At 46.8% G+C, this 23,200-nt stretch overlaps 2 protein-coding genes across 3 annotated transcripts; both read left to right on the top strand.

Annotated features, from left to right (window-relative positions):
* Positions 1 to 115: 115 nt before the first annotated feature.
* On the top strand, positions 116 to 4,822 carry PET117 (PET117 cytochrome c oxidase chaperone). The gene is made up of 2 exons (XM_079297614.1): positions 116 to 1,143; positions 4,676 to 4,822. Exons 1-2 carry the CDS (start codon positions 604 to 606, stop codon positions 4,814 to 4,816), a joined length of 681 nt encoding a protein of 226 aa, XP_079153740.1. The 5' UTR covers positions 116 to 603; the 3' UTR covers positions 4,817 to 4,822.
* KAT14 (lysine acetyltransferase 14) lies at positions 4,676 to 21,695 on the top strand. Of its 2 annotated transcripts, none has more exons than XM_079297590.1 (10): positions 4,676 to 5,314; positions 7,025 to 7,143; positions 9,768 to 9,889; positions 11,567 to 11,748; positions 12,254 to 12,673; positions 13,544 to 14,100; positions 14,603 to 14,739; positions 15,218 to 15,393; positions 18,423 to 18,613; positions 21,043 to 21,695. In XM_079297590.1, the coding sequence occupies exons 1-10, from the start codon at positions 5,059 to 5,061 to the stop codon at positions 21,214 to 21,216; spliced, it is 2,334 nt and encodes a 777-aa protein (XP_079153716.1). In that variant the 5' UTR covers positions 4,676 to 5,058; the 3' UTR covers positions 21,217 to 21,695. The 2 variants fall into 2 exon arrangements, with proteins under 2 accessions (XP_079153716.1, XP_079153717.1); XM_079297591.1 differs by having other exon boundaries at positions 4,817 to 5,314; positions 12,257 to 12,673.
* Positions 21,696 to 23,200: the final 1,505 nt, after the last annotated feature.

Genomic DNA, 23,200 nt, shown 5'->3' with positions numbered 1-23,200 from the left:
CGGACCGGCTGCTAATCCGGGTTTGGAAAAGGTCCCTCATACTAGAGCATGGAAAGGGGGCAAAGCAGAAGAGCAGGACGCAGCGCTTGGGAGGAAGGGAGGAGAGCAGGAACACCAGAGGCTGAGATGGCGAAAGCACAGCCGGAGTGCTCCCTCCCTGGGGATTTTAGCCCCTCTAGTGATTAATGGCAGGGATGGGTAGAGGCACCCGGGGAGAGCTGCGCCCTTCCCCAGTGCCAAGGGCGCTGGCCCCATCCAAGTGCTGGCTCCCATCCACCAGGCTCCTGGCTCGACCCCGCTCTTGGCACTCCAGTGGCCTTGGACACGTTACAGGCACTTATGCACAAACCCTAATAACAGTAAACACACCAACGTGAGCGCTGCCATTAGACTCAATGGAAATATTATCATTGCCGCTATTTTCACCTTTTATTTTAATCGTGTTTATTCAGCAGGGAGATGAAAACGATTATAAAGCGGAGGGATCAGCCTGACGTGTTTGGTTTCCCTCTTCCACTGCAGACAGGGCCGGGGATGGAATTATTCTGTCTTCAGAGCATGAAAAACTGGCAATCGCGAGGCCTTAAGGCCACACACTGAACAATGAGAAGAAACCAAACAATTGGAAGAGCAGCTTTCTCCAGCTGCTCCTCTCATGCAATTCGGGATTTCTGGGCGAGGAGAGCGCAGAACTGGTGGTCTTCACTCGACAAAACCAGAAATGTTTCTCGCAAGCAGAAGAAACCTTTTGTTTGTGTTCTCCGGCAGGAAGCTCCAGCGGACAGTCCCGGGAGGCAGCGGCACAGCTGGGCACCCAATCCCCAGGGGCGCTGCGGGAACAAAGCCCAGTTTTTGGCCGGGAGGGTGCGAATACCCAGGAAGCGGCCGCTCCGGGAGCCGCTGGCCCCGCCCCGGCTCGGCGCTCGGCTGCTCCGGCCTGGCTCGGCGCGCTCGGCGCTCGGCGGGGGCGGGGCGCGCCGCCTCACGCTCTCCGCGCCCCCGCCCGCCCGCCGCTTCCCCGCCGCGGCCCCGCGCCGCCCCCCCGCCATGTCGCGGGGCTCCCGCGTGGCGCTGGCCGTCTCCGCGCTGCTCTCCGCCGCCGTCGTGGCGGCCGTGCACATCCAGCAGCGCCGGGAGCTGCAGGTGAGTGCGCGCCGCGGGCCGCGGGGGGGAGGCGGCGAGCGGGGCCCCGCGCCGGCCCTCGCGGAGGCTCCGCCCACCGGCCGGGCAGGCCCCGCCCCCGGCGCGCGGGACAGCGCGGAGCCACGCCCACCGCGCCGAGGGCCCGCACCTCCGCCCGGCTGCCCGCCCATCCATCCTGCCTTCCATCCATCCATCCGTCCTGCCTTCCATCCATCCATCCATCCATCCATCCATCCATCCATCCATCCATCCATCCATCCATCCATCCATCCATCCATCCATCCATCCGCCCATCCTTCCGTCCATCCATCCATCCATCCTGCCTTCCATCCATCCATCCATCCATCCATCCATCCGCCCATCCTTCCGTCCATCCATCCATCCATCCATCCATCCATCCATCCATCCATCCATCCATCCATCCTGCCATCCATCCATCCATCCATCCATCCATCCATCCATCCATCCATCCATCCATCCATCCATCCGCCCATCCTTCCGTCCATCCATCCATCCATCCTGCCTTCCATCCATCCATCCATCCATCCATCCATCCATCCATCCATCCATCCATCCATCCATCCATCCATCCATCCATCCATCTGCCCATCCTTCCGTCCATCCATCCATCCATCCATCCATCCATCCATCCATCCATCCATCCATCCATCCATCCATCCATCCATCCATCCATCCATCCATCCATCCGCCCATCCTTCCATCCATCCTTCCATTCCCCTTCCAAGCCCGTGCCCAGCCCGGCTCCCAGAGGCCTGAGCCTGTCCCCCATCGTGCTCTCTCCACGGGCCGCCCTTTCCCTGCATTTTCCTCTCTGGCTCCTGTGCTTTCTGTGCTCTTCCAGCTGCACCCGCTGCCCAGCGCTGCCCTGTCAGAGGCGGACAGCAGCGAGGACTCCAGATGAGTCTCCAGGCAGGTGCAGGGAGCATGTGGGATGTGATCCTGCAGCCTCCAGGACACCGGCAGTGTCCCGGTGCTGTCCCCTCTCTCTGGCTGTCCTGTTGCTGCTCAGCCCCACAGATGCACCTGCTGAAGGACAGGCAGCACTGTCCTGTGCCCTGCCCCTGCTCTCCTGTTCTGACAGTGCAAGCTGTCAGAAACACCCCCTGGTAATTGAAAAGGGCTGTTCTCTGGGCTACATTTAAAAATCAAGGAATGCCTGGCAGGCAGCCTGTGTGCCAGAGAGCCAAAAGGTATCAGGTGTGACCATGGTGAGTCCTAAGACAGAGCAGTCCTGCCTGGGACTACAAGCTGTGTCCCACTGAGTGCGCTGGTTTGGACCCTGCTGATGAGCCAAGGGTTATATGAGGGCACACAGCTGATCCTTCTCCACTTACATACATAAAAATCTAGAAAATGCACGCAGAAAAAGCCTGTCTTGAATGACACAGAACCAGTGAAAAGTTACATAACACCAGAGTTTAAATTGCCAATCCATATTCCAGCTGAGCTGGCTGTTGCTTGGGATTTATGATACATTCTGAAAGTAGAGGATTATATTTTCTTCCCCTCAAGAGATTGTCAGTGATGGAATTTGGAGGATTTGGTCTGGGTGAGGAAGGAGGCAGGTTTGTATGGGCAGGAGTGAAGAGCACTCTGAATGGCACAAGCAAGGAGAGGAAAACTGAGATCCTGGAGTGGCAACCAGCATTGGCTGAGCACTGGCCAGAGCTGATGGATGTGCTCACCTGACACATTTTAGGTAGATCACATCACATTTTTGTAGCTGACTGCTCTTTAATTCAGTGTGCTGGCCTTGAGCCACTGGGGATCTGGTAGGAATATCTGCTAAATTCTCCTAAACTAAACTGCAGCTGCAATTAATGGCAGTTGTACTTTGAACATGTGCTGCAGAATAAACATCACCCTTGGATGTTTCAGTGGGACACTTAAACTTCATGGATCTTTTTGACTGAAATCCTTGGCTGGTACCTGTTGAGAAGGGCCAAGGCTCAATGTTTTATAAATTAAATCTGAGATTTTCTTTCTGTAATTCTTCTTGGCCAAGTGAAGCAGTAGTGGCTTCATGTTCAACAGATCCAGTTATTTAGATAACATAATGGAAATAAATAACGTGGGTATTTTGCAGTCCTGCATAGAGATTATTTGAAGTTTCTTTATGCAGATTAATAAACTTTTGACTTTTATAAATTGTTGTGCCAGGCCCAGAGTGACTTGAGCTTGCACATGCTTTTCATGCCTGCAGAAGACTATCTGGGCTAATTCCAAGAATAGAGGAAGATTAGAAGATTAACTTTTTGTGACACTCAAATGATAAAGGTGTCTTTTGCAAAGTGCATTTTCAAAGTAATTACACCCACCATCAAAAGGCTGCGTGTTTTGTGAAGGAAAAAGGATTACATTCTTGCAATTGATCAATTACCTTGTATCTCCCCACATCTTTATTGTTACTAACTAATAGTAACATAATAATAAGTTTATGAATTTTGTGTTCAGTTTCAAATTACTGATTTGTAGCCTGAGTTCAGTTGATGGAAGCTGGTGGGAAGGAACTGGTTTTATTAGATTAATTTCTGGAGAGAATTTTGATTATTGGCTGACATATGTGTCTGTGCATTTCCTAAAAGAAACAAAATTATTTCTTAAACAAAAGCTTTTCATTTTGGTCCTTGCAAGAGAAATTATTGCATTTGAAGTGTGCAGTCATTGGCATGCTAGGTGAGGAATGAAACCCTGTGATGACTTGTTGAATAATAATCACAAACATCCTCTCAAGTGACTTCAGGGTCAGCTTTCAAATAATTTTGGCATCATTCAAATGGGTCAAATAAATTATTGATCTTTCACCTAATTATCAAAGTATCAGTGTGAGTTAAACTGTCTAGGTAAGAGAGAGAAGCAAAGAGCAGCTAGGATTTTCTTAGGGCTTTTTATACCACTGAGGGTATAAACCCCAGGTTGAAATCTGCTGGTATTGTTTTGCACATTATGTATTTATTTATATATATATATGTTATATATTTTCATGATTTATAACGAACATTTTATGTAAAGGGGATATTTTTAAGCAGTTGCTTTTGCCTTACTTTTTCAAGAGTTTGTCTTAAGCAGGTTGTGAGTGTATTTTTATGATTAAGACACGAGCAGAAAGAAGAAATGAAGACACATGCCAGTTTTTCTTAAAATAGTTTCCATTTTGTCACAAAATTGCCTCCAAGCAAAGAAGTTTTGAGGAGCTTATTCTGATTTGGTGAAGATTTAGGTCAGAGATAACAGGATTTTTTAGATCACATCCATCCTGCACGGCAAGGGAATTACAGGCTTCTAGCATTTATTTGCTGAATGGCAAATTGTCACTTAGTAAGCCCAGCCATCCTAAGCGAGTGCAAATAAAGCACTTTTTGGTGTAGTACAGTTGGGTGTTGTCTCCTGCTGATTCCTGAGTTAAATTGCAAAGACCCTGGGAAGGCAGCAGAGGGAACAGCCCTGCAGGGTGGGGTTGATGGCGATCAGCATCCCAGGCTCTGATAAATCCTGTCCCTTGTGCTTTCAGAGGCTGCGGAGTGGCGTGGTCAGAGATCTCGAGCGCCAGAATCAGAAAAAGGAGAACATTCGCCTGCTGGAAGAGCAGATTGCTCTGACAAAGCAGCTCATGGAAGAGAGAGACAAGGCGCTAATGGAAAGACGTTCTTAGGCAAAGGCCTGGCTCCTGGGAGATTTGCAGGTCATTCGCGTCTCACTTCTTGCATGAGTTCTAACAAACAGAGCTAATCTGTGAAAGACAGGTTATTTTGTGTAAATTATAATCCAGCCTCTAAAGCTTTGGGGTGGACAAAAACCCCATATCCTCTGTGATTGTTACTCGGACCGTGGAGCCTTGGCTGGTGTGGATGGATTGAAGGTGGGGACGGGCTCCTTGTGGCAGCTCCCTCCAGGATGGCCAACAACGTGCACATGGGCGGGCTGCTGAGCCGCCACGACGATGAGGCCACCAGGACCTCCACCTCCGAGGGGCTGGAGGAGGGCGAGGTGGAAGGGGAGACTCTCCTGATCGTGGAGTCCGAGGACCAGGCTTCCGTGGATTTATCGCACGACCAGAGCGGGGACTCCCTGAACAGCGACGAGGGCGAAGCGTCCTGGATGGAGGAGATGTCCTATTACTGTGAGAAGTGCCAGAAGTGGATCCCAGCAAGTAAGGCTGCCCGTTGTGTTGTGCCTGACCGTGGTGGGTGTTTGCAAGGTGTTTGTGCTGTCCTGCCTTCCTGTTTCACAGCTTGTTAGGCTGTACCCCATCCTGTCTTGGTGAGTGATGCTGCTGGGAGGGGATGTGTTAGATACTTCAGGAGCTGTGTGTCCAGAGATGGTGCTCTCTCTGCGGGAGGCAAACTGTCTGCTTCAATTAGTAGGGAACATTAAAGTTCAGAAATGTGCCAACCCTCACAATTCTTGCAGCTGTTTAGGGGCTTGGGTCAAGCGACCTGACCTCTGCTCACTCAGATAATGACCCTTGCTGTAAAGCTCTGGGGAGGAAAATGACTTTGTGTGTTACTTTTTTTCCCTCCCTGTTGATTTGTCGCATCTGTGGAATATATGGCTAAATCTCAACCTTAATATTTTCTCAATAATGTGAATTTGAGTTGGCTTAGAAACGTGCCCAGTCTTCAGCAGCCACCTCTGGGGGATGTTAGTAGCAAGCTGCAAAATTTGATGCATCTCCTCTGGCATTTGACATAAGATAAATGCTGTTAGCAGTGTAATAGATAACTTTACTTTCTAAATTCTGGATTATCTGATCTGTTATTACATCCAATAGCCAGATATTGCTAAACACTGGTTGGCTTTGGTTTTGGTGGGGTTTTTTTGTTTGGTTTTGGGTGTTTTTTTTGGTTTTTTGTTTGTTTGTTTTGTTTTTCGTTTGTTTTTGGTTAGAAATAATGAACTGTTTAGGTGGCACCTTCCTTGCAGATATGCCAGAGCTGCCCTTTTTGCCATCTTAGAATTTGCCAAAATTTATAGTGTAAAAATCTCCTCTCAAGGTGTGTTAGTGAATGTTTAGGTATTAACGTAATGAAACCAGCACCAGATTATTAAATTACTATGCAGTCAAGGGAAATATCTACTTGAAATGTATTAATTTAAAAAATGAAGCAGGGTTGAAGGTAGCATGAGGTATCTCATGCTGGAGCACTTGATTCAACACTCAGCTTGTTTTATTTTACAAATGTGTTCCTCTCTGCAGTTGCTGTGGAACAAATCCAAGGAACAGAAAAGGCTGCAAAGAAACAGTAGCCATATGCAAATGTACAGAGTAATCGAGCTGACAATGGGAGATAACTGCTTTTTCCTAATCATTCAGTTCTGGGGAGTTCACTTGTCACTTGTGAAAATGGCCAAAGTGCTCAGGCAAATAATTACCTTTTTGCCTTGAATTGGCATTTAGAAATTCTCTTCCAAGTGTGGAGCGTTTTTCCCTCTTCACGCACAATTGCAACTTGAATTCTGCAATTCATTATGGAAGCCAGATATCCATATGTTAAAAATGCTTGATCTGTTGTCATTACACAGTGAAAGAGATGACAACCTTGTAGAGAAACATCTTTTTGAGTTTGACTTCCCAGAGACACTCTAGTCTTATCAGTTTCCCTGTGCTCCGATGTAATTTTTCAATTGTTCATGTTTGTGTAGATTAACTCCTGGTGAGTTTAGAAGCCCTGATTAATATGATCTCTTTCCTCTGCTGTAGAAAAATGGAATTAGAGCCTGTAACTTTGGGGTCATGGGGGTTTACAGTGCTTCTGCCATTTTTGTCCAGACAAACCTGATCTTGGTAGAAATCCAAATTTCCTTTGCAGCCCTTTTTCCTATAAAAGGCAAAAAATTGATTTTTACCTTTTCATTTTAGGTCAAGTGAGAGAACAGCTCAGTTACCTCAAAGGAGATAACTTTTTCAGATTTACTTGCTCTGATTGCTCAGAAGATGGGAAGGAGCAATTTGAACGTCTGAGATTAACATGGCAACAAGTAAGTGAAATGTTTGTGCCAGCAGGACAACTGTGTGACTTTCTGAAATTGTTGGTTGTTGTGTCTGTGCTACCTGGAAAAGGAGAATCAGGTATTGGTAACAAAGGAGCATTTGCATGAATTTCAGAAATTAATTAGCTGAGGATTGCCTACACATGAGAACTTCAGCATTTGGCAGGGAAATTGACAGATAATCATACAAACCACATTCCTTTTATTTTTTTTCCTTCCCCTTACATTGCTCATGAATTCATGGCTTCAAGCAGGTTTGGAAAAGCAAAATAAAAGCAATTTGGCTTCTAGCCATGAACATTTTTTTGTATGTAAGAAAATGTAAAACCGGTGGGTTGGCAACATAGAAACAGAAAGCTTGCTAGCTCCAACCTGGCTGTTTATAGACTAGCATCAGTCCTTGCTGGAATTCACTGTTCCAGTCATTTGCACACTTGAGCAATCAAAGTAACATCTGTTTGTATCCTTTGGACCCTTAATGGTGTTTTGTCTCATAGAATATCACAGGATCAGCTAGGATGGAAAAGATCTTTGAGGTCGGGTCCAACCCGTGAGTTTACATCACATGGTCAGCCAGACCATGGCACCGAGTGCCACATCCAGACTTTCCTTAAACACCTCCAGGGATGGTGACTCCACCACCTCCCTGGGCAGCCCACTCCAATGCCCAGTCACTCTTTCTGTGAAGAAATTCTTCCTAATGTCCAGCCTAAACCTACCCTTGTGCAGCTTAAGAAGTGTACTCTCATTCTGTCACTTGTTGCCTGGGGGAAGAGGCTGACCCCTCACCTGGCTGCACCCTCCTGTCAGGGAGTTGTAGAGAGTGATGAGGTGTTCTCTGAGCATCCTCCTCTCCAACCTAAACACCTCCTGCTCCCTCAGCTGTTCCTCATTGGATCTGCACTCCAGATCCTGTACCAGCCTTGTTGCCCTTGTCTGGATGTGCCCCCAGCACCTCAACATCCTTCCTGAATTGCAGAGCCCAGAACTGGACACAAGGCTTGAGCTGCAGCCTCACCAATGCCAAGTATAGGGGAAGAATCACTGACCTGGTCCTGCTGGTCACTACTCCTGATCCAAGCCAGAATGCCATTGGCCTTCTTGGCCACCTGGGCATCCTGCTGGCTCAGTATGTTCAGTCTGCCATCAGTTCAGTCAGTAGCCCCAGGTCCCTTTCTGCCTGGCCTCTCCTCTGCTCTGTTCCCAGCCTGCAGCACTGCAGGGAGTTGTTGTGGCCAAAAGTGCAGGACTCAGCATCTGGTCCTGTTAAACCTCCTATTGTTTCACTTGGCCCGTGGATCCAGCCTAACAGGCCCCTCTAGATGGTGTCAGAGGCTTTGCTGGAGTTGAGTTAGACAAAATCCATAGCCTTCCCTGGATCCACCAGGCTGCTCACCTGATCATAAAAGGAGATCAGGCTGGTCAGGCAGGATCTGCCCCTCCTGAATCCATGCTGCAGGTGCCAAGTGATGGCACTCAAGATGATCTGTTCCATAACTTTGCCAGCACTGAGGTCAGGCCTCTTCAGAGTGCCATGGGGAGGGGCAGACAAAATCAAAGTGGGTGAGGAAGAGAGTTGTGATCACCTCTCTGGGCTTCCAGCAGCCAGAACTGCTGCTGCTTCTGGTTAAGTGGAATTGAGAGAAGTGGTCAAACTAACTTACCTGAACCAGGAAAAATGAGGACATTGATTTCTGGATTTTTTTTCAGATCCATATCTTTAGCCAGTTGAAAAGATAATTATTTTTGACATCCTGAGATGCTGTCCCACATGACTTTAAAACCCACACAATATAGTTATGAATCTGAGAGGGGTTGTGAGGTGGAAATAGGGTGAAGGTGACATTAAAGCTGTCCATATTTCCTCATTTTGACATCTTTGACAATGCATCCCAGAAAACCAAGGTCCACTGTGAGGAGTCCCATCTCCATAAGAAAAGCAGATGTCAGACATCTCTGAGGGTGAAATGCAAGTCGTTATTGGAAGTACTGCCAAACCCAGGCTGTGTGATTGTTGAAAGATGCCAGCCTAACTTTAGTTAGACTTTAGTTTTGTTCTAATAAATTAATTAAAATTAGTTAAGTAAATGTAATTAACAATTGGTCACTTAGGGTTTGCTTGAAGAAGGTGAGATATTTTTCAAACCTGCCCTGAGTCTGAGTGAATTTGGTTGTGAAGTGTGTGAAAGACCACTGTCACCAATGTTTCTGTTGTATTGGATTGTGCCATTACTTGTGGCTTTTTTTAAAATTTTATTTGAAAGACTGTTTCCCTATCTCCACATTACATTCAGACTCCAGCTGTACTGTAATTCATTTATACAACAGCTGCACAATTCTTGTGTCTCAGCACAAACCTGCATGACTAGGCAGCTTGTTACTCCCCTGGGATGGAGAAATCTCTGGAAGAATGTGCATCTAACAATAGAAAGACAAGAATGGGCAGCACAAAACCAGGAAGAAGATGGATTGCAGAAGTTGCCTATGAGATGTTGCAAAAATAAGATATTTATGAGGGAGCAAAGATTTATGTGGGTGTGTGGAAGCTGTGGGTGTCTGTTCAGCAGAAAAAGCAGAAGGGATTAACTTGTGTCCAACACTTTCTGTTGCAGGTTGTCATGTTGGCAATGTACAACTTGTCTCTGGAAGGAACAGGCCGTCAGGGGTACTTCAGATGGAAAGAAGACATTTGTGCTTTTATTGAGAAACACTGGAATTTCTTATTAGGGAACAGGTAAAGACATGATATTTCCCTGAGGGTCTGGTTGGTAAGCCAAAGGAATTAATTAATTAATTTCCTGTGTAGAGATGGCCAGGAATCCTGGTTAATTTGGTGACATCTCTGCTGAGCCTTACAAGTGATAAAAAGGGAGGATTTAATATTGAGAATCTGAATGCAGGCATGATGGGTACACTTGAGAAAGAATTGGCATTTCTTGCTGGGGAAAAACAACCCCAGGAGTCACACAAAAGCATGTATTTGGGATTATTTCTTATCTTCCTTTAGGCAGCATGTGAACCTGCAAAGAACTGGGTTTTTCTTAACAGTCACAATGGATGGGCTGATCCTGGCATTGCCAAACTTCAGGGACAAAAATGTGATCCAGCAAACTCCTATGTTGCTTGGCTGTAAAGCTCACGAGGACCAAGTTCCTCAAAAGGAACTGAGCCTCACCTTTTTGATTGTGTTGGATCTTAATGAAATGGCTTTTACAGAGTAGTTGTTAAAACAATTGAAGCATTTTTCAGTATGTGTAAAGGCACTGTTAGAGTAGGAGTCCCTCTCATTAAGGGCAGCCTTCATTTTCCAGGTGAACAGCACATTTTTTTCTGAGCGTGTTGAAACTGTCAAACCCAAGCCTCACTGTTAATGTGTGTGCTGTGGAAGCAGAAAAGAAACTGAGCAATCCTTGGAAATTGTAGATTTGATTGACTTCACAGCTTCTTTTCTTCCCCAGGGATTTCTCTGTTGTAAGATCTGGCCTTTCTTCCTAAACAGATTTGGTCTTTGGCTTTGCTTTCAGTGCTTGTCTGTGCCTCCTTGCTCTGTTCTCAGAAATGTTAGCATTTGTACTCCCTGGAAGCCACAGGGACCCTGACAGGAGGGCAGCTGGTGGCCCATTGTCCCTCATTCAGGGAGCTGATGCCTCCCAGGGTTTGCTACTGCCTTTTGAGACTTGCCCTGGGAACTGGGCACTCCCTGCTCTGATTAAAATTCAGAGGGTGATTCCTGGCCTCAGAGACAGCTTTCCCACTTGCCTGGACAAGCCACTGATGGAACAGAGACAGCTGAATCGTGTGTGCAGCAGTACAAGCTGTGCAATGATGTTCTTTCTTGGCATATTAAAGTGCAGCTTATCCAGGTTTACTGTAACACTCCAGGCCTTGAGCAGCAGCTTCTGGGTTTGATCCCCTACCTTTGAGGCTCAGTACACCAAGGTGTGTAAGGGCAGCACCTGGGCAGTAGTGAACACCAACTCAGCCAAGCCTTGGCAAGTGCAGTTGTTTCTGGTGTGGGGGTGTGCAAAGGCAAGAAGAAATCTTGAGGTTCTGGGCAATTCAGGTTAGACTCTGCACCATGAACCTGACTCTCCAGAGTCTGAGGGAGTACCTCAGGTATTGGCTACAAGGCCAATTCTTCAGAATTTCTTCTCACCTCCTCCCTGAGTGACAATCTTAGTTAGCCCTGTGACCAGTTCCTAAAGGAACAAAAAATGCTCAGATGCCCAGAGTGCACTGCCCAGCAGAGGCAAAGGCTTAAATGCAACTCCTTGCCTCCAAGGGGCCAAAAAAGTGCTCCAGGAGTAGTTCAGTGGCTGTGTGTCAGTGCCACTTGCAGAAACACTGTCCAGGATGGAAGCACAGCTTGTGAGTGGGGACCTAACCCTTGTTTTCTTGTCTACCACCACAGGAAAAAGACCTCAACATGGTGGAGCACAGTTGCTGGCTGTCTCTCTGTGGGGAGCCCCTTGTTTTTCCGCTCGGGGGCACAGGAATTTGGAGAGCCAGGATGGTGGAAGCTGGTTCATAACAAACCCCCAACACTGAAACCTGAAGGAGAGAAGCTGTCAGCATCTGCACTGAAGGCAAAAGGTAACTCTGTCCCCAGTACTGTGTAGATTCCTCACTGGGCCAGAGCTGAGAGACACGAGGAAAAGTTCAGTTAAAACCAGGTCTTGTGCATGGACAGTTCCTTAGTTTTGTTCTGCTGTAATGATTGACTGAAGAGAACTATGCTGCTTATACTGTAGTGTGAGAAGCCTGTTATATTTTATTACCTTTTTCCATTGTGCTGATTTGCAGGGTTTTGAGGCTTGTGCAGAGTGGTTTTGAGCTGAAATCCACAATTTTCCCACTTCTCTTTACCCTGGGGAACGTCTTTTATCACTGGATGCAAATTCTCCTCTGTGTGGAGGAGCAAAATTTGGGTTTTAACGAGGCTTTAGTCATACACTGCCTTAATGCTGCATGTCCCAGAGTGAATTTCTGGTACGCATTGAAAAACCCATCTTTTAAGTTTTGTAGTCAGCATGTTTTTGACTGCGTACTCTAAATGCAGTGAGTGCAGGAGCTCAGAATAAGCCAACTCCTCCTTTAGCAGCTTCCAAGCCCCCGCTGGATCCCATCATTACAGTGGAAGGCCTTCGGAAGCGGGTGAGCCGGAACCCTGTGGAGTCGGCCATGGAGCTGAAGGAGAAGCGGTCCCGCACGCAGGAGGCCAAGGACATTCGCCGGGCCCAGAAGGAGGCGGCGGGATTCCTGGACCGCAGCACTTCCTCCACGCCCGTCAAGTTCAGCAGCCGCTGCCGCCGGCCCGACATGGTCCTGGAGAAGGGAGAGGTGATCGACTTCTCCTCGCTGAGCTCGTCCGACCGCACGCCCCTGACCAGCCCCTCCCCGTCCCCATCCCTGGACTTCTCCGCTCCCGGCACTCCCGCCTCGCACTCGGCCACCCCCAGCCTGCTGTCAGAGGCAGACCTCATCCCGGACGTCATGCCGCCACAGGCGCTCTTCCACGGTAAGCGCCGCCCGGGGTTTCCTCCAGTGATCAACTGCTGTTCTAGGAACAGCTTTTACAAAGCAAGCTCCCACTGAGCTGCAGGATAAGGTGGAAAGTAACTAGCAATACTCTGTTGTCTTAGTTGAGTATGAGAATTGACTGGTGTTCCATAGTTTTATCGCCAGGTTCTAGGCTAGAAGAAACCCCCATTATCGTTTTCTGAGAGATTCTGAATGAACAGTGGGTAGACTTCACACAGCAACTGCTGGACCACTCTACAGAAGCATTTCATTGCATCACAGATTGCACTGTTACGTAGCAGGTCTAGTTTTGTCTCAAATGTTTTTCATGGGAGAAATTTTATTCTCATTGTAATGTCCCAGTATTTTGTAAGTTTGATTGTGCTGATGAATGAGTGCTAAATATCAGTGAGATTGCAAAGCAGTGATGCAGGCTGAATTCTTCTAGTTCCTTAAGGAGCTGGTCTTCTTGGTGACAGGAAGACTAGTGAGGTTCTGAAGAGGACAGAACCTCTCCAGGGTATCCTAGCAGAAGATAGAGCTCACCAACTTGACTTTTTGATCCCTAGTCTTTGCGAATTCTCAACAGCTTAATGTTCCTCAAAGAACACGGGCTTGCAGCTGTTTCCAGATGCCAAACTACAGGAGACTTTAGGAGCAGGATTCATTCTATGTCACAATATTGGACTCTTTTTAGCATCTCCTGTCCAAAATCAGGAGGTCAGGGAGTACATAGAAAATGAAGTGTGTTTGGTATACCCACATTATTGTTACTTAGCAGAAAAATGTTGTGACAGCCATTTTTGAAATCAGACTTTGTTTAAATTACTTTTTCTTTCTCCCTGGATTATTTTGATACATTCCACAGATGATGAGGAGATGGAAGGAGATGGAGTCATAGACCCAGGAATAGAGTATGTGCCCCCTCCCAGTGGGACAGCTGGGGCAAGCAGAAAAAAAGTGAAGACAGTTGAGCAGATCAAGCAAGAGGTGGAGAGCGAAGAAGAAAAAACAGAACGGATGGAAGGTGACAGTGAAGATCCTGAAGAGTCAAACACACCCTTGCAGGTGAGAGGACGAGACAAGGGGAAGTCACAGCTGGAGAAGGATACTAAACCCAGAGTTCCCAAGCACACCTCAGTTAGCATCTATGAAGAAAAGCTGCTGCTGAAGAGGCTGGAAGCCTGTCCCAATGCTTTGAGCATGACCCCAGAGGCCCGGAGGCTGAGGCGCAAGCTGCTGGTCAGGCAGGCCAAGAGGGAAAGAGGACTCCCACTCTTTGACTTGGACCAGGTTGTGAATGCTGCACTGCTCCTGGTTGATGGGATTTATGGAGCCAAAGAAGGTGGTGTCTCCAGGTCCCCAGTAGAGCAAGCGACATACAGAACTACTAGCCAGGACTTCAGGATCTTGGACAGATATCAGGTGGGTGTTCTCAAATCTAAGTTAGCTTTTGGCACTGCTTATTTTAAAGCTTTTGCTGCAGCCAGCAGTGTCACATTGAGGTTATCTGACTCCTAAAGTGAAAAGGATTATGTGAACAAGTATCATTTTGGCTTGGGGCTGTGTCCCCACCAAGGCTCTCCTAAGTTTCTTTCTTCTTGGGACATGCTGGTTCAGCACTGCTGTCTATCAGTGTCAGCACCACAAATGTTGATGTATTTGTATTCCAGCCCTGCCCAAATGCAGGTGGTGGAGGCCTGGAAGTGGAAGCCACACAGGCAGGTGATCTTTCATATGTGTAGGACTTGCTGCACTTCTAGGTTTGGGCACCAAATTTGGGAGTGCCCAGCAGAGTCCAAGGGTGGGACCACCATGATCCAGTCCACCCTGTCACACTGAAAGGCCCTTACTCTCCCTCCATACAGCTCCCTTGTTAAGGCAATGACTGACCTTGCTGCAATTGTGCATTTTTTTGTGCATCCAGACAATGCTGCCTGCCACGAAGGGATATCGCCAGCAGACAACCAAGTTTCTGTACCGCCTGGTAGGCTCAGAAGACCTGCTGACAGACCACAGTATTGTCAGCCCTTACACCTCCCGTGTCCTTAAACCCTACATCAGGTACAGAGGGCCTGAGCTTGCTCTTGGCTTGTGCACCGCCAGCCCACGGAGAGGACACTTTTCTTGGGCAGTGCTCCTCACTCCTCCTCAAAGTACAACCCAGTGCACCATGGTAACCCTGAAGGGATAGTGTTTGACATAGCTGAGTAGTGGAACGGATTGCATCGGGAAGGGGAATCTCCAAGAGGGGGCAAGGGCAACTTTCAATGCAAGTTGCACCTGCTCTGTGTCTGGGCTGCCATTTTCTTGCTCATGCTGTAAGGAAAGACTGGCTGGACACGCTGTGGGTCTGGAAAGTGTTCTAGCCTCTGGCACAAGGGTGTTTTTGCTGAGTTGAGGGGTGTTTCTCTATGTGAATGGAAGAGAACTTCTGTTTTTTTCTAAAGTTGAGCATGTCAGAAGGTATTTCATGGGCAGTACCCATTTAGCTGGAGTGGTTTCTCACTTGCTTTTTGTTTCCTTCTCCTGTTCCTGGCAGACGTGATTATGAGACAAAGCCCCCAAAACTCAGGCTGCTGGCAGAAATCCGTGCAAATCCACACAGGAATGATCTCAACTGGAAGGCTGAGCCAGAAGCACCTATTGATTACTGCTATGTTCGCCCTAATCACATCCCCACTATAAACTCCATGTGCCACGAATTCTTCTGGCCTGGTAAGATTCCTCCAGTGCTTGGGTTTCCAAGAATAAAGTGTTATTGTTCAGAAAAAAAAAATGTTCTTGGGCCAAATCTTTCTTCAGTTGTTGTCTGGCACAGGAATGCATTTAAGGTGGAGACATGGGTTTGGTGTCTTTGTGTCTTGAGATAGTGTAGAACTGGGCAATTAGGCCCTAATTAGCGCAGCACTTAAAAAATAGCTGCCAATTAATTTAGTAGTTAACTAAACTTAAGTATCCAGCGAAATGTTTTGCAGAATCAAAGGTTGAAATAAACAGCTTTATACCAGAGATTACTGTTCATTACCTTTGTGAGAAGGTTTCTTCCTAGCAGCCATATGTCAGAGTGACAGTTGGGAAGTCATTTGAGGAGTGGCTGAGGTCACTTGGTCTGTTCAGCCTGGAGAGGAAGAGGCTGAGGGGAGACCTCATCATGGTCTGCAGCTTCCTCAGGAGGGGAAGCAGAGGGGCAGGTACCAGTCTCTTCTGTGATGACAGGACCCAACAGAACGGCTCTGAATCTGTGTTAGGGGAGGTTTAGTTTGGATATCAGGAGAGGGCTTTTCACCCAGAGGGTGGTTGGGCACTGAACAGCTCCCCAGGGCAGTGTCACAGCACCAAGCTTGCCCAAGAGGAGTTTGGGCAATGCTCTCCAGCACGTGGGGTGATTCTTGCGTTGTGCAGGGCCAGGAGTTGGGACTTGAGGATCCTTGAGGGTCCCTTCCAACTCAGCTCATTTTGTGATTCAATTAATTGCTTTTACAACTGTAGGCTCTGCTGTGATGACCTTTATTTCTTCAAGCCTCAGTATTTACAAGGTGTGGGAAAGATAAGGTTTCTATTTTTCTGTGTCATTTCTGGAACTGCAGGTTCTTTAGGGACAATGGCTGCCCTTTGTGGGGGCAGTTACAAGGCTGCAATCCTCAGTTCTTCTGAAATGATATTAGGGATGTTCATCTGCTGCATGCATCAGCTTCTGATCATTGAACAGCACAGTAGACTAATTTAGAAAAGCCCAGTACAAACAGTACACACCTTTATTCCAGGTAACTGTTTGCTTTGTGTTTTGATTTGCCGCTGGTGATTCAGCAGGGCTGTAGTTCAGCAGTGCCCATATGCCACAGTCAGGAAAGAAGCTTTTTTTGCTATTCATTATGTAAATTGTAAGTGTGGGGAAATAACCTGGCACACCTTTCCTTTCACAAGCTGTTGCAGACCTTGTGAGAGACACTTGCAAGCCCAGCAGAGGCTGAACAGCTTTGTCATAGTCTCTTCTCTCCTGGTAATGCATTTGAAGTTCTGCCTAAGTTGGGCTGTACCTTCATTAGGTTCTTCAGGACTCACTCTGCTTTATTTAACATAAGGAGCATGCGTGTGTTTCACCCAGCTGTGAACTGTTCATCATTAAATCAGAAAGCTGACACTACCATCAGTCTCCAAACAGGAATCCAAATCTTTTCCATGGTGAAAAATTCTGAGGCTAGGATGTCCTTGTTACACCTTAGTTCTGTTTTAGCAGGAGAGGGAAGTGAGGAGGTTATTCTTGGGCGGTAAAGCCTGGATGCAAAGAGTTTAGCTGGTACTGCTTGGGGGTGGGAGGCAGGGGTGTGCAACTGGGTGAGCATCATTAAGTCAGCACTAAGTTCTTCTATCCTTCCAAGTCCTTCCTTTCCAGAGCTGTTCTTGCCTCTTCCAAGGCAGAGCTACATTTCCGGGAAGTGATTGGTAGAAGAGACATTTCCCGTGTTGTGTCTCACAGTGCCTTGGTGCCCTAGCGGGAAGCGTCTCCATTGGCAAACCATCCTGAGCTAAGCATCTTCCTGCAGGAAAAACTGCACCATTGCAGAGACACCAGCCCCTGGGGCAAGGAGTGTTCCTGTCCTGACACGCTGCCAGGCACTCCACAGGCAGCCTTGGCTTAATTAACACAGCTCCTATTGCCAATCGATCCCTCCCACGTCTTGCTCCACCCAGCTTACTCTCCAGCAAGAAAATAACTCACCCACTTCTTGGGGCCTGATGCCTTCTGAAGTCTTGCATCTTATCAAAAGCCATTACTGGAAAACTTGCTCTGCTGTTTTGTTACCCCACGTTACAAATACATTGCAATTGCCAACTTGAGGCTGAAGCAAACGTTTCTGGCACATCTCCTGTGTTCCTTGCATCTCATTTAGGATCTGTGCCCACAAATAACCCAGCAGTCAGTCTTCAGTGCCTTGAGCTGCACTGCTTGGTGCTGACAGGCTGTGTGGATGCTCTAGGACTGCAGCAGCAGGGTGATTAGACAAGGTAACAACTTCCCAGCCTCATTGGGTCCAGCTTCTGACTCACAGAAGTACCACTGCCTGAGAGGCTACTTTGTCCCTCAGGTTAGAGAATTTGCATGCTAAAAGCAAGTGTTTTGATAGCATTGCAAGCTGTGGTCAGGCTCACATGCAGCTCCACAACCAGCTGAGTGTGCACAAGAGAGTGAACAGTAAGAGCTTCAGGCTAGGTGGAGGAAAAAGAATACATAGCAGGCAATGCTACCAAAGCTAAAGCCCAATTTCATGTGTGCTGCTTCTGAAGAGAGTTGAGTTTTAATTTTCAGTTTCATCCTTGAGTCATTTGAAAGGAAATCAGCTTTGTTAGTTTTTCTACACAAGCTTCCCTGCTAAGCAGATCTTGTTTTGTCTGTTTTGTTGTATAATCTTTTCCCTTGCATATCTACCTGGCAGGGGAGACATCAGGATTAGGCAAGTGGTTTTTCCAAGGCAGGGTTCATCCTCTGCACTCTGGGTGTTCTGACCACTGGGATTTCCCAAAATGCAAGAAATTTGGCTGCATAATTAGTAGTAACAGAGGACTGCTCCAGCAGAGGCTGTGGACTATCCTGTGATGCTGTGATCTCTTGCTATCACAAATTTGAAATAAAGGTAGAAAGAAGGGATGGAGTGTTTCTAAAAAGCCTTAAACCCCAGGATTTCAACGACACTTTTCTTTTGATTTGCAATGCTTACAACTGCTGTTTCTCCTTTTCTCCCTAGGAATAGATTTGTCAGAGTGCCTGCAGTATCCAGACTTCAGTGTTGTTGTTCTTTACAAGAAAGTTATCATTGCCTTTGGCTTTATGGTGCCAGATGTGAAGTACAATGAAGCTTACATCTCTTTTCTGTTGGTGCATCCTGAGTGGAGAAGAGCTGGGATTGCAACCTTCATGATTTATCATCTTATCCAGGTAATGAAATGAAATCATCCTGTGAATCTGCCAAAGAACCAGTTCTCACTGCTTCCTTGTGTGCACACGAGCAGATACTAGAGACTAAAAACCCTTTTTGTGAAGGTTTATGGGAGGAAGTAGCTTCTGCTTTGGAAGTTAAAAATGTCTTTAGGAAAACAACCTTTTCTGGTCATGTCTTCAGAATTACAGGGATGCTGCACACTTCAGCTGTCTTTGGATTAACTTTGTGATCAGTAATTTGTGGAAAAGGGGGTTTAAAGGAGAAAATGAGGTAAGAGTAGGCAGGGTCAATTAGAATTATTGCAGCTTTCTTGACTACACCTGGAGATCTATTCCATGCTTTAAATCACTTACTGATTTCAATCACTCACTTTCACTTTTATACTCTGGTTCAAATACAGCTGAGTTAATGATAAAGTGTTTGCAATCTCATTCTTTGTTTAAACTGACTTGTACTGGGCCTTGTTCCACAGAAATACTTGGGAAAATTAATCTCAGTTAACTGAATGGGTAATATTAAAGGATCTAAACTTCATTAAATCTCTGAATGAATACTGTTATTTAAGTGGCCTTAATTCCATTGATTTTTTGGATTAAATTTCAGGAAAGGCAGCTTAATTGTGAGTATATATGCAGATATATGTCCTTTACAGAGCCCAACTCCACAGTTTTACCACTCCCTGAACTCTTGGCAGAGCTGCTGATGGGAAACATTTCTTCATTTGTTGTAGTCAAGATGAGCTTCACTAACAAATCTCACCATTGAAACTGTTTTATCTTATTTCATATTTGGCTGAAGCAAGGTAGGGAATGCTGGCAGAACCCTGGGGAAACTGATCCATGCTTTGGAAAAGCACTTTCTGTTCTGGGCTGCCCAAGGGTAACTCTGCTACCTGCACAGTTCTCTGCAGTGTTGACACAGGCCTCTAATCAATATTCTTTAAACTTGCCCCTTGCATTTCCCAGGAAGCTCTGTGTGAAGTGTTGAGGGAAATGGCCCTCAGCTCAGTCTGTTGATGTGATATGTCAACACCCAGTGGGAGCAGGCGCCAAGGTTTGCAGGGATCCAGCCAGTGGATGCTCAGAGACTTCTCTCTCCAGCAGAGCTGGGATGCTGGAGTTGGCAAGTCAGCCACAGAAAATACTCACACCTTTTTTTGTAGGATGTATCACATCAACTAACCTAATCCTGCTTGCATGTAATTCCCTGTTGAGGAAAGCCAGGCAGATTTGAGAGATTTGAGTCTGATTAGGCACACTGGCAATGAGAGATCAGCACTGTATATTTGGCTCACATTAGGCTCATTTTGCTGTTGCTGACTTACAGTGGTAGAAGGGGTTTAGTCCTGTGTAGTAATGGTGGTTGTGACCTGTTTCTCAGACTCCAAGTTGTAAGTGCTACTTTGCAGCTGCTTGGGCTTGGGGTCTCCTCTTTGTAGCTTGAGAATTTTGATGCTATTTGGTTTAAGAGTAGGTTGCTGACTTATGGGATCAGTGTGCTGAGTTTGGGGCTGAATTCTCAGGAACAGCATAACTTAACAGGAAAATGTTTGGATGCAAATGGTGGTGGCTGGTTTTGCTGTCAAAATTTACCCTCTCATGCATCTGTCCCAGAGGACTAAACTGCATTTTCTTAATGATCTCATTTAGATTTTCTTTTCCCCAAAACAGCTTCCAATTTTTTTTTTCCTTCCCTCCTTAAATTCCTGGGAGTTTTCCCCTTGGATGTTCTATCTTGGAGATTTCCTAGAGGGTATTACTGTTCCCACTTAAGAGTTACAATACACTTAATATACATGGAATGCTATTAAAATGCTTGATGAAAGCATCTTAATCAGAGTGTTCCTGGTTAGAATTTGGGATCTTCAAGGTAACTTCAGCCATGTTATTATTTGCTGTCTGAACTGAATTTCCTCCCTTCTCAGGAGGTGAGAGCTGTGCCCTGAAGGATGGGAGAGGAGCTGGGTGGGATAGGCAGGAATTCCAGTGTGACAGCACAGAGGTGCTCAGGCAGTCTAAGAGAGCTCAGTTCTGTTTGCTGACAGGGAGGAGAGCAGAGCCTGATCCTCTGGCACATTTTGTCTTTTCTTCAGGCCATTGTATTGGAGATCAGGGCTGTACACCAAGATTATTTTTAATTAACAATTACTTTAGTAACTGACAATGGAAAGATGATAAATTATAATCCTGAAACCTGCTTCCATTGTCAGAGAATCCACGTTTGCCAGAAACAAAGGCTTGGAGGAGCAGCAGCAGTGCTGCCTTTGCTGTTGCTATGTGTGGTAACTCCTGGCCTGTGCCTTTTCTCACATTTCCTCAGTGCCTTGGATCCCTGAGCTGATGAGTCTGCTCACCTCCGCATTCCCCCAGAGGCTCGTTCTCTCTCAGTGATATCTCCTTTCTTTCCTCTCCCCCTCCCTCTGCAGACCTGCATGGGCAAGGACGTCACCCTTCACGTCTCTGCAAGCAACCCTGCTATGCTGCTCTACCAGAAGTTTGGATTTAAGACTGAGGAGTACATTCTGGATTTTTATGACAAGTATTACCCCTTGGACAGCAAGGAGTGTAAGCACGCCTTCTTCCTCAGGCTGCGACGCTGAGCTGCTGCAGGGCTCTGGGGAGCTGGGGAAAGCCCAGTCCATCCAAAAAACTCCCCCAGCTTTCCCAACTCCCCCAGGGGGAGGACGTTGGCTGCCACAGGAGAGCTGGAACACGCTGGTGTGTTCACCCCTAGGACATTCGACGTCAACAGTGAGATGATGTATGTGGAAAATGCAATCCGGGAGGATTGATTCCTGTGCTCCAAGGGGAGAGGCCTGGTGTCCAAGTTTAGGACACCTGGAAATGCCAACTAGGATACACTGAAACTACTGGAAAATTGAAATTCCTTATGGGGAATTTTCCTGCCACTGTTATTTTGGAGAGTCTCATTAGCAAACGAAAATACCAGGCAAAAAAGTGTTTCTCACTTCAGAGGGGCCCCACGGATTTCAAGTTTTGAAACCTGTCCAAAAAATGTTGCAGGTTTTTTGTCTCTGTTTTTGTTTATGAGCAAAAATGAATACCTAAACTTAAACCATTCAGTGTTTCTGTGGTTTGATTGCTTTGTTAGGAACTGTCTTGAGTCTGTGAAGGGAAATAAGTATTGGTGCCTGTAGCTGGATGTTAACTTTAGGTAAGTTCTACACATGCCAGATGAATAGTCCTGGAACCATGTTTTAGGAATACTGAAAAGCACGTGGATTCCTGTTATCCCAAGTACAAGGCTCAGAGGAGACACCTTTGTTTTGCTCCTTCCCTGCTGCCTGCCCTTCCCCTCCTTGCCCCGTGCTCAGTGTGGAGTTCTCGTGGCGCGCAGTGTTTTGTGTTCAGCAACGGGTTTGTGTCTAGGCAAGGTCGGGCACCACAGCTGCCAGATCAGCTCTTTGGAATCTCTCCCTCTCTGCAGGTTCTTGGTCTGCAGACCAGCCCTTTGGGCACACCTCTAACCACAGAGCAGCCTCACAGGCTCCAGCAGCCACCTCCTCCTGCTACAGGCTCTGGCTGGAGGAAACTCAGTAAAAGTCAGTGGGGATGTTTGAAATGCAGGCTCTGATTTGTAGAAGCAGCCTGCTCACAGTCTGGAGGGAGGAGAGGACAGAGGTGGCCCAGATCCAGTTCTTGGAAGCACCTAGGCTCTAAGTATCAGTAAAGAGGAGAGCGAAAAATAAATGGAAATATTCAAGAATTTAAAAATACAGCCCAAACAGTTTTTCTGGTAGTAGCTCTTATTCCTTTTCCACAGCATAGCAGCTTTTCTTCCTCCCCGACTCAATGCAGATGAACAGAAAGCTGCACTGACCAAATGTCAGGCTGTGCATTTTAACTACAGATCATATCCCCTAGAATGGTCCTTTCATATCAAGCCCACAGAGAGCTACACACCACATGTGTGTCCTTAATCTACTGTGTGTACCTATTGGCTACCTGACTACAGCAGTAGTTGCCATAGTGGAGTCTTCACTGTGGTAATAGAAGAGAAAGGGACATAAAATGTGTTTTTCTCTAGCCAATGTCCATCATTACCAGCACAAAAACAGTGGGAGTGGGGGGGAAAGCAGCCCAGCCAAGGGTTGTGTGCCCGAATGCCCATGCACATCTCTGCCAATTTCATGACTATGTGAAAATTTTCAATGTTCTTAATGTTATTAGTTGGTTTTTGAAAGAAAAGAAATATATGTCATTATGAATGGAATTAAAAGCCCTTCCCTTGGAAAAGCCTGTCTGTAGTCATACTGTTTGTCAAGGTGTCTCTGTATCATCCAATTTCATTGGAATCTAGCAGGCTCCAGTATGGCCCTAAAAGGATGTGTGTGGGCAGCTGACCAAGGCAAAAACATCCTCATTTCCCTACAGACACCCCCACAGAGGGCACACACATGCAAGGCCTTGGCAGGCTCCTCCTTTCCAGACAGAATTAGGAGATACAAAGTAGACTGACGATGACCAGCTCTGCATTGTGTTCTTGAAGGCGACCGCGAAGATTTTGAGGATCACCTTGCTCTGTGGCTTTGTGCCTCAGTGCCAAGTGCCGATGGTGTTACA

The sequence above is a fragment of the Erithacus rubecula genome, assembly GCF_903797595.1.
Source record: "Erithacus rubecula genome assembly, chromosome: 2".
Lineage (NCBI taxonomy): Eukaryota > Metazoa > Chordata > Aves > Passeriformes > Muscicapidae > Erithacus > Erithacus rubecula.
This window is presented reverse-complemented; position numbering and strand designations above follow the sequence as displayed.

Coding starts and splice junctions, on each gene's coding strand:
- PET117 (XM_079297614.1), top strand. CDS start 604: ATGAGAAGAAACCAAACAATTGGAAGAGCAGCTTTCTCCAGCTGCTCC. Junction 1,144..4,675: donor AGCAGCGCCGGGAGCTGCAG/GTGAGTGCGCGC, acceptor TTGTGCTTTCAG/AGGCTGCGGAGTGGCGTGGT.
- KAT14 (XM_079297590.1), top strand. CDS start 5,059: ATGGCCAACAACGTGCACATGGGCGGGCTGCTGAGCCGCCACGACGAT. Junction 5,315..7,024: donor CCAGAAGTGGATCCCAGCAA/GTAAGGCTGCCC, acceptor TTTTCATTTTAG/GTCAAGTGAGAGAACAGCTC. Junction 9,890..11,566: donor AATTTCTTATTAGGGAACAG/GTAAAGACATGA, acceptor CTACCACCACAG/GAAAAAGACCTCAACATGGT.